Source organism: Gekko japonicus, unplaced genomic scaffold, assembly GCF_001447785.1.
Source record: "Gekko japonicus isolate JY-2015 unplaced genomic scaffold, Gekko_japonicus_V1.1 scaffold4168, whole genome shotgun sequence".
Classification (NCBI taxonomy): Eukaryota; Metazoa; Chordata; class Lepidosauria; order Squamata; family Gekkonidae; genus Gekko; species Gekko japonicus.
In genome coordinates, this window is record NW_015167668.1 from 90,499 (window position 1) to 101,766 (window position 11,268).

Here is an 11,268-nt window from a genome sequence, read left to right on the forward strand (position 1 = left end):
ACCCCAATTTTTTTTCTTAAACCCCCCCCAATAACATTTTTTCACTCTAGAAGCTTGAAAGAGCCTCTTTCTCTTTTGCTCTAAAAGCTTGGAAAAGGATGTAGGTTTTTCTCTCTCTAGAAGCTCAAAGACTGTTTTTTCATTCTACAAACTCCAAAAAGTCTTTTTTAAAAAAACTCTAGATCAGGGGTGTCAAACATGCGGCCCCGGGGGCCAGATCAGGCCCTTAGAGGGCTTCTCTCAGGCCTGCAGTGGAAGTGGCTGTCTTCTGCTTCTTCTTCCAGTTCTGCTGCTGCTGCATCATCGTAGGTTTGCAGCTTACAGGTACACACCTGAACAGCATACTCAAGATTGCAACGGCACAGGCGCTTTGATGCAATAATTCAGAGCAAGAGGTGTCAGTTATCAGGCACTGTTAAATAAACAAAATATTGCAAGAGTGCTAATGTTTTAAGCATGTTTTTATTTTAAGTAAAAAAAACAAACTCGCATTTGTGTCCTTTATAAAGTTTATAGTAGTATACTTTATTGTCATTGTACATAGTACAATGAAATTAAAGATGCAATCATTTCAGTGATCTACAGCCATACTCATATACACACACACCATTCACTACTGTCCCATAACTCCTTTAAGGTTCACATAACAACTTAAAACCACCAATGTCACCCAAATTCCAATTTCATACAGCATTTAAGGCAATAATAGCTCTCGAATAAAAAGTATTTTTTAATCTATTTGGCCTTGCTTTAATTGTCCTATATCTTCTGCCCGAAGGCAGCAGTTCAAACAGGGAATGTTCAGGATGTGACAAGTCCTGCAAAATGTTCTTTGCTTTTTTCAAACATCGAGAGCTATACAATTCCTCCAGGGATGGGAGAGGGCAGCCAATGATCTTCTGGGCTGTAATAACAACTCTCTGGAGTGCTTTCCTACCACTCGTTCTCCACCAATAACCAGTGGCTGGATGTCCGTTTTATTCCTCTTATAGTCCACTACCAATTCCTTGGTCTTGGTGGTGTTGAGGATCAGATTATTTTCCCTAGACCACACACAAAGCCGTTCCACCTCATCCCGGTAAGCAGACTCATCATTCCCAGAGATGAGCCCCACCACAGTGGTGTCATCAGCAAACTTAATGATGGTGTTACTGGGGTGGGTGGAGGTACAGTCCTGCGTATAGAGGGTATAGAACAAGGGGCTCAACACACAGCCTTGTGGAGAACCGGTATTAAGGCTATGGACATGTAGGACCCTACCCTAACCCTCTAGGGCCGTGACGTCAAGAAGTTCAAAATCCAGAAGCATATGGAGCTGGAGAGTCCAAGGCCCTCCAATTTGGACACTAATCTATATGGGAGGATGGTATTAAAGGCAGAACTAAAATCCACAAACAACAGGCTCACATAACTCCCCGCCTGCTCCAGATGTGACAGAGTAGTATGGAGAGTGGTAGTGATGGCATCCTCTGTGGATCCGTTTGCCTTATATGCAAACTGATGACTATCCAATGTAGATGGAAGGCATGAAACAATGTGACTACGTACCAATTTCTCAAAACACTTCATCACAACCGGAGTGAGTGCAACTGGTCTATAGTCCTTTAGACTACTGATTGTAGATTGTAGGTATCTCTGCTACCTGGCATTACATTTTATGACACGCACATGGCCTGGCCCAACAAGGTCTCATTTATGTCAGATCCGGCCCTCGTAAGGAATGAGTTCGACACCCCTGCTCTAGATAGCCCACCGGGGTTGTTTTCTTCACTCTAGAAGGGGAGGCTGCTCTCATTCCAGCAGTTCTTTCCAAGACTCTGCTGTTCTCTCCCTGGCCGGAGGGAAGCTTCCCCAGGCCCCAGAATGGGAGAGGAGGGGGAGGTTGCGCCAGCCTCCTCCCTGGGCTGTTTGTGGAGCCACCCTTTTACATGCAGGTATGGCACCCCTCCCTGTCCCAGGTGGCCCTCCCATCATCCCAAGGTAAGGTGTGGCCTCCCTGGCTGGCACCTAGAGATCTCCTTGCTATTACAATGGACCTCCAGATAAGAACATCCGAAGAGCCCTGCTGGATCAGACCAGTGAGGGTCCACCTAGACCAGCCTCCTGTCTCACACAGTGGCCAACCAGTTCCTCTGGACAGCCAACAACAGGGCAGAGAGGCCGAGGCCTTCCCCTGATGTTAAGAACATAAGAAAAGCTCTGCTGGATCAGACAGGTGGTCCATCTAGTCCAGCATCCTGTCTCACACAGTGGCCAAGCAGTTCCTCTGGAGGGCCAACAACAGGGCAGAGGCCGAGGTCTTCCCCTCATAAGAACTTAAGAAGAGTTCACCTGGATCAGACCAGTGGTCCACCTAGTCCAGCCTCCTGTCTCACACAGGGGCCAGTCAGCTCCTCTCGAGGGCTCACCTGGATCAGACCAGTGAGGGTCCACCTAGTCCAGCCTCCTGTCTCACACAGGGGCCAGTCAGCTCCTCTCGAGGGCTAATGTCAAGAGCGCAGAGGCCGATGCCTTCATAAGAACATCCGAAGACCAGTGTTCCCTCTAAGCTGAGTTAGTGTGAGCTAGCTCACAGGTTTTTAGCCTCTGGCTCACACATTTTTGTCTTAGCTCAGGAAGAATGGCTCCAGAGCAGACTAATTTATGCGGTAGCCAAATCACTTGCTCACAATTTTAATGCCAGTAGCTCACAAAGGAGAATTTTTGCTCACCTGGCACAATGCCTTCTCTGGTGTTGCTGTCCCACCCAAATGTATGGCACAGGCAAGAGATGGATGAGACGGACCCCCCTAGTGTGCGTTTGGGGGGGGGGGGTGGAGCAACAGTAGGGGCACCATTCCAAGGCAGCCTGGCTAGGGCCTATGGAGGAGAGGCCGTACCATGATATGAAGCCCCCCCTTCACCTACCTCAACTTTGGAATGTCCCTCAATAGAAGCTGAGATCACTTCTCTGAATTCCTTCCAAGTGGGTTTCAAGACCTGCCTTTTCTGGAAGACCCAAGATGAGACGGACCCCCCTAGTGTGCGTTTGGGGGGTGGGGTGGAGCAACGGTAGGGGCACCATTCCAGGGCAGCCTGGCTAGTGCCTATGGAGGAGAGGCAGTACCATGGTATGAAGGCCCCCCTTCACCTACCTCAACTTTGGAATGTCCCTCAATAGAAGCTGAGATCACTTCTCTGAATTCCTTCCAAGTGGGTTTCAAGACCTGCCTTTTCTGGAAGACCCAAGTTCAAGCAGTAGGGTGCAGAAGAAAGTCGGAGTCCAAGTGGCGCCTTTAAGACCATCAAAGTTTAATTCTAGGTATAAGCTTTCGTGTGCCTGCAGAAGCATGCACACAAAATCTTATACCCAAAATTAAACTTTGTTGGCTTTTAAAAAGTGCCATGGCCGGACTTTTTTCTGTTGCTTCAGACCAACACGGCTACCCCAACTGAAGCAGTAAAATGTGCACAGGTGGAGCAGCCTATGGCGCTTTGTGTTTTAACAGCTCTTTTGTGAGTGTATTCCTGGAAGTCATGGCTGACTACGGCCAACCCCTAGTGGGGCTGGGACATTTCAGAGAGCTGGCTTACTATTACCTGCCTCTGCATTCCTTGGAGGTCTCCCTTTCAAGTACCTACACAGGTCGGGGCAACAACTCTTCTTTTTAACTGGATTAGTATTTACCTTATTGATTTGTAAGCCACCTTGGGGAAATTTAGCTGAATGGTTGCAAATATGGAGTATGGCCCCCAATTTCAGGGGCACAGTGTTAACATTCCTTTATGCTACTAGTACTTGACACAATTCCCAAATTTTACAGCAGTATGTACTGTAACATGCAATGAAAATGCAAGAAACCACGGTTTAAAAAGATCAGTGTTTAATATATGAAGTTCTTCGTTGCCAAACACACTGGATATACAGTATTCTTTTAAAACACATGCTTTAAGATGCCAACAGAACTTTCAGGTACAATTCTACAACAGCTGACGCTAGCTTATCTTTTTGATAAGAACAACTAATTCCATCAAGTTAACTGAGCCCCTGGAAACAAACCACTTGTCCTAATGGCTGCATTCAGCTAAGTACTATTTCCACGTGACTTGGTAGCAATCCTGAGCGGGAGCCATAACAAAGTCTATTTCAGTAAAACAAACTGTAGTCTAGTATGGAAACTTCTTTAAAGCCGGACAAGGGTCTATGTTCCACAAAGACAGATGCGTCCGCAGATGGGCTAGCTCGTTACGTTTCGGCAATTTAGTCGCAAAATTCAAGCTGCTTACGTGGCCGTCCTGGGAACTTGCGTATGACCAAGCGGAATTACTTTATACAGAGGGTAGTTTCCATATCACCAAGATCAACAGGACTCTACAAAAATATTACAGAATATGCAATTAGCAATTCAGATAAATGGTTTCAGAATTTAGGATAAAGAGCGTTTCATCCACAAACTGCTTCTATTCTTCAGAACAAACATGCATCGTCGTTTTTATTCTGCAGTAAAGTCTCAATTGGGCAGCCTGTTTGCAGCATCAGTTGCATGAAGGGATAATAAGAGTTAATACCGTTTCCCTGAAAATAAGCCCTACCCCAAAAATAAGCCCTAGCAGGATTTCTATGCATTTGTGGTATAAGCCTTCGTGTGTCTTCTTGAGAAAAAATAAATATAAGACAGTGTCTTATTTTCGGGGAAACACGGTAGATGTGAGAACTGAGTGATTTAGCATGTGTAGTGAGATAAGAACCCTATATCTTGGTTAAGCCCTGGGAGTTCCATTATCCTGCATATTGTAATAATTTATAATTATGCAACCTCCCATTCTAGTCTGTTTTGAAATTCCTTTTCAATAAAAACAGCTACTTTAAGGTCCCCCCACTAAAATGTTCTCCGTTTTGGAAAGTATTGTCATTAATCCAGAACACAGCTATTAAAGTTGTTCTGGCACATCAGGCTGATGAACTGTGTTGTGTGCACCAATTAGGTCACAAGGAGATTAATGTTAACCAGGTACTTTCTGTGCCCCTGTGGTATACTGTAAACGTTTCTATAATTTGCCTTCACACTGTAAGTGTCTAAAGTTAAAGTCACAATGGGAAATCAAAACTTAGCAGGCTCAAATCTTGTCAGTCTAGCCACGCTGCTAGGATCTGTACACCATTTAAACTGGGCATCATTTTAAGATTTTTGCTAGCTATATTAGCAGCAAAATTTCTGGGGCTCGGAGCCTGGCTTGTTGATTACACTCATGCTGGTCCAAAAGACAAATCCCCAAAGCCTTGAAAAGCTCACACACTTACATGCCACAGAGTTGACATTACACAGCCTGCGTTCTTCACTACAGTTTGGTGTAGTGGTTAAGTGCGCGGACTCTAATCTGGGAGAACCGGGTTTGATTCCCCACTCCTCCACTTGCACTGGCTGGCTGGATGACCTTGGGCAAGCCATAGCTCTGATAAGAGCTGTTCTTGAAACAGAGCAGTTTCTGTCAAGAGCTTTCAGCCCCACCTACCTCACAGGGTGCCTGTTGTGGGGAGGGAAAGGGAAAGGAGTTTGTAAGCCGCCCTGAGAAGGGCGGGGTATAAATCCAAATCTCCTCTTCTTCTCTTCTTATAAAAATGCATATATTGCTTAGATAGCCATTACATTGTGCTAATACTTTATGCTACCTCGGGGAACATATTTAACTATAAAATATTAAATACGGCTTTAATTGTTTTACAGAAAGGCATATTAAGTTATTTACAGCATGGACAGCTTCAAGAGGGAATTGGATAAGCATCTGGAGCAGAGGTCCATCAGTGGCTATTAGCCACAAGGTATAGATAGGGACTCTTAGGCTGGGGCAAGGGATGCTCTGTATTCTTGGTGCTGGGGTTGGGGTGGGGGGACAACGGTGGGAGGGCTCCTAGTGTCCTGGCCCCACTGGTGGACCTCCTGGTGGCTCCTGGCATTTCTGGCCACTGTGTGACAGAGTGTTGGACTGGATGGGCTACTGGCCTGATCCAACATTGGCTTCTCTTATGTTCTTATTCGTATCCTATCTTTCTCTTTCCACTTGTCTCACTTAGCTTATGGAAGGTGCCTTCAGATCACAGCTCGTAAACTAGTTTACGCTTTGCTGTTGAGCGAGTAGAAAACAGTTACTTCAACAGAACAGTTTGGGCATCAGCAGATAAAGCTGAACAGTTTATAACCCCCTGTGACGACCCCTTAATATATGGGGAGGTCTGGTTTCCCTTTAAAAGTGTTCTTTATTTTGTTCTACTAGGGTATATCCGGCTGCTACCAGGAAATTTAAGGCTTTCCAAACCTTTATGCCTTTAGTGCGATCTGGCCTTTAAAGCTAAGCTCTGCTTTAAAAATTATTTGAATGGTAACCCCTTAAACCCAGCTAAATACAAACATTACAAGTGGGTTTTTAAATAACCACCCCCAAATCGTATTTTTTAAATCTTTTTTTTCCCAATCCCGCAATGTAGCTTGTACTCACGCATGTTTCAGTCTTCTTCAGCGGGTGGGTCCCAAAAATGCAGCGCTACCTTCCACAGTGATTTGTTGGTTCCAAGATCTTCGACTGTATTTCTTGAATTTATTGGGAGTCCTCGGATGGACTCCTGGAACTCGTAAGCTCCTTCAGAACACAAATGAAACCAGAGTTTTGAGCAGACCCTTCCATACCAAACTTACACATACAATTTTAGCTATTTTTAATACAGCTGGGATTTCTATTTTACCACTGTTGTTTCCCTGTATATTAACAATTTAGCACAGAAAAAAAAAGATGTGATGAATAATTCTGGCAACACTATGATATAAGAACAAAGTTAGTCCAATGGCCAACAAGGTTTTATTCAAGGTGTGAGCTTTTGAGTGCGTGCACACTTTGTCCGACACGGCTACCGACCTTGATCTATCAATATGATATAAAGTTAATGTTCAGTGATTAATGTTTCCTTCCTACGGTTAGGCCCTGGAGACCTCCCGTTCTTACAATTCGACAGTTTGAAGGGTGGGCTCTGCGCCTTTCGGCCTCGCCGAGGTCCCTCCCCTCCCCAAACCACTGTTCCCTCTAAGGAAAGGTGTTTGAACTCTACCACTGACATCAGTCCAAGTAAATCCATCGGTTGCGATCTGGCCTTTAAAGCTAAACTCTGCTTTAAAATTATTTGGTAACCCCTTAAACCCAACTACTTTAAAGACAAACGTTACAAGTGGGTTTTTAAATAACCACCCCAAATCGTATTTTTAAAATCTTTTTTCCCCCAATCCCGCAATGTAGCTTGTACTCACGTTACTTGCGTGTTTCAGTCTTCTTCAGCGGGTGGGTCCCAAAAATGCAACGCTACCTTCCACAGTCTGATTTGTTGGTCCCAAGATCTTCGACTGTATTTCTTGAATTTATTGGGAGTCCTCGGATGGACTCCTGGAACTCGTAAGCTCCTTCAGAACACAAATGAAACCAGAGTTTTGAGCAGACCCTTCCATACCAAACTTACACATACAATTTTAGCTATTTTTAATACAGCTGGGATTTCTATTTTACCACTGTTGTTTCCCTGTATATTAACAATTTAGCACAGAAAAAAAAAGATGTGATGAATAATTCTGGCAACACTATGATATAAGAACAAAGTTAGTCCAATGGCCAACAAGGTTTTATTCAAGGTGTGAGCTTTTGTGTGCGTGCACACTTTGTCCGACACGGCTACCGACCTTGATCTATCAATATGATATAAAGTTAATGTTCAGTGTTTAATGTTAAAGTTTTACTTAATATAAAAATCCTTCCTACAGTTAGGTCCTGGAGACCTCCCGCTCTTTCAATTCGACAGAGATCAGTTTCCCTGGAGAAAGTGGCCGCTTTGAAGGGTGGGCTCTGCGCCTTTCGGCCTCGCCGAGGTCCCTCCCCTCCCCAAACCACTGTTCCCTCTAAGACGAGTCAGTCTGAGCCAGCTCACAGTTCTTTAGCCTCTGGCTCATACGTTTTTGTCTTAGCTTGGGAAGAAGGGCTCCAGAGCAAACTAATTCATTCAGCAGCCAAATCGCTCGCTCACAACTTTAATGCCACTGGGACTGCATGACGGGGTTTTGTGTTTTCTTGTTGTTCAGTCGCGCAGTCTTCACAACCCCATCACACCAGGCCCTCCTGTCTTCTGCTGTCCTCCTGAGTCTGCTTAATTTCATGTTCGTTGCATCAATAACACTGACTAATTTGTTTTCTACCTTCAACTTAACGTTTTCCACCCTTTGTGCCATTGTTGTATAGGGTGCTGCAGTCTGCAATTTCCCCTCAGGAACTGGGTGTATTTTTACATTCCATAAATGCACCAAATAGTACAGTTATCCAAACTTAAAATGATGTAAAAAGGTAAGTAAGTAAAGGTAAAGTTTTTCCTTGCTCGAAAGCCAGTCGAGTCCGACTCTAGGGTTGCGGTGCTCATCTCCGTTTCAAAGCCGAAGAGCCAGCGCTGTCCAAAGACGTCTCCGTCCAAGGCGCACGAACGGTGTTACCTTCCCACCAAAGTGGTACCTATTTATCTACTTGCAATTTCTTGCTTTCGAACTGCTAGGTTGGCAGGAGCTGGAACTAGAGACTGGAGCTCACTCCGTCATGCGGCACACTCTGGTCTCGAACTGCTGAACTACTGACCTTCCACAGCCTGCAGTTCAGCGTCTTAACCACTTGAGCCACCGCAGCTCCTTAAATGATGTACCTTATGTTAAATGAATAAAAGTAGTTTAGATCTGAAAGGAAAGTAAGTTTTTCAATTTTTCCCTTAGAACTTCTTTTTGTTCATGGCTTTATCAAATTCCATAATGATCAAAACACACAAAATAGAAGACATTGTGAAATGAATCCTTCCTTTAGGTTTGCTGTCAGTGAGATCGAAAAATAAAATCGTTAAAAGCTCACTTACGCCCCTCGCAAATTTCTGTGACTTACTTTGGAACTTCCCGAACGTATCTGTCATACGCCAGCGTGTTCTTCCCGTAATTTATTTGCTTCTGCCTCCTCATTAAAACAGCTTCATCAGTCTCAAGTTCCATGCCTCCTGTGGACTCCTTGGAATCAGAGCTGGAAAAGACAGTAGAGGTTGATTTGAAGGTTTAGCCTACAGTTTCAGGAGATGTCGTGGCAAATCAACAAAGATTAGACTCTGTGCTAAGTTCTGAAGAACATACAGAAAGGTACATACAGAAAGCTGAAGTTCCTGTTTCGTATTTCTGTAGTTTGGACTTTGAGGAGGAGCTGAACACTTCCCTCCACACTACTGTATGATCTGCAGCAGTGATCAAACCCCGTGCACAGTAGTCATTTCTCTTGTGAAGACCACCCCATACTCCCCAACTGCTTATATGTTTGCAAGTAACAAAGATCTGAACATAAGAAGAGTCCTGCTGGATCAGAGCAATAGCCCATCTAGTCCAGTGCCCTGTCTCACATAGTGGCCAACCAGTTCCTCTAGACAGCTCACAATGGGGCATAGGGACCGAGGCCTTCATTAGAACATCACAAGAGCCCTACTGGATAAGACTGGTAGTCCAGCATCCTGCATCACACGGTGGCCAAACAGTTCCTCCAGAGGGCCAACAGGGCATAGAGACCAAGGTCTTCCTCAGAACATAAGAAGAGCCCTGCTGGATCAGACCAGTGGTCCATCTAGTCCAGCGCCCTGTCTCACATAGGGGCCAACCAGTTCCTCTAGACAGCTCACAATGGGGCATAGGGACCGAGGCCTTCATTAGAACATCACAAGAGCCCTACTGGATAAGACTGGTAGTCCAGCATCCTGCATCACACGGTGGCCAACCAGTTCCTCCAGAGGGCCAACAACAGGGCATAGAGACCAAGGTCTTCCTCAGAACATAAGAAGAGCCCTGCTGGATCAGACCAGTGGTCCACACAGTGGCCAACCAGTTCCTCCAGAAGGCCAACAGGGCACAGAGGTCGAGGCCTTCCCATGATGTTGCCTCCTGGCTCTGGGGATTCAGGTTTACTGCCTCTGAATGTGGAGGTTTCCCCATAGCCACTGTGGCTAGCAGACATTTGGCAGACTTATCCTCCAGGAATCTATCTAATCCCCTTTTTAAAGCTGTGTATTCCTGTGGCCATCACTGCATCCTCTGGCAGCGAATGCCACATTTTCATCTGGATCGGAGTGTGTGCCTCTGCACAGCCCACAGCATTCACTATACCGGGTGGCTGGACAGTAACCGCTATCGTCAAGCATCCGAATAATTTTTATTTATCTGATTTATTTTACAAAACTTCCCTCCCACCTTTCTGCTCGTCCGAAGGCCACCAAGGCAGCTAACAATCTAAAACATGCATTAGAAAAAAAATCACGTTTAAAAACCGTTTAAACCAACCTTCCAAACGCGCATAATTAAAACAGGTAACAGAGTGCGACAGAGTTATGGAGCGAGGCACCCAGAAGCATGCGATACTCACAACTTTAATGCCAGCAGCTCACAAAGTAGAATTTTAGCTCATAAGGCTCCACAGCATAGAGGTCACCAGAGGTCGACATGACGTCCAGGTGTGCGCACACACACACTCACATGTACACAAAAATATTAAAAAATGCACATGCACAAAATACTTAGCATTCCCATTCAGAAACCTCAAGGAAAAAGGAACATTCTGAAGCGTTTCAGGGGCGCTACCAGCCATTTGATTACGATTACGACAGTAATCAGACATCCCTCCTAAGACCACATTTGAGAGCATTACATTAAACCTTACGACGAGTTTTATCCTTACCTTCCCGTAGACAGCTTTCTTTCTCTTCCAAACTCATTCATCAAGAGCTTCCTTTTGTATCTGCAAAACAGTTTGAGTTTAGCACACAGCTGCTTCCGCTACATGACCGGAGCCCATTGTCTCTGCAGTATGGATATATTCACAGTGCTAACTGCTGGCACAGCATGAAGGCAGAACCAACTCACACTTAGCTCACTCAGTGTGGTGAGCAAGATGCAATTGCTGTAGGGGTACTGGAGGATTTATCGTCTTTTTTCTTTATTTGATTTATATCCTATCCTCCCCGCCAAGGCAAGCTCAGAGCCCTGATGGATCAGAATATATAATCAGAATACCTGCCAGTCCAGGGGTCATTTCATAGAAAGAGGGGTGCAGGAGCTCATTAGCATAGCTTATTTGCATATGCCACACCTCCCGAGATCACCGGAAGTGTGTCAGAAGGCAACACCCACTGCTCAGGCTCCACTGGACTGTTTTGGATTGCTAGCTTTTTTTTCGGGGGGGGGGGGGGGGCGCCAC

At 45.2% G+C, this 11,268-nt stretch overlaps 1 protein-coding gene across 1 annotated transcript; it reads right to left on the reverse strand.

The window, feature by feature from the left end:
* Positions 1-3,847: 3,847 nt before the first annotated feature.
* Positions 3,848-10,809, reverse strand: SLBP (stem-loop binding protein; the record flags this gene model as incomplete). The annotated part of the gene is made up of 4 exons (XM_015414125.1): positions 3,848-4,349; positions 7,280-7,424; positions 8,929-9,060; positions 10,750-10,809. Coding segments are annotated over 3 exons (328 nt in total), but the record flags the coding sequence as incomplete, so codon positions are not given.
* Positions 10,810-11,268: the final 459 nt, after the last annotated feature.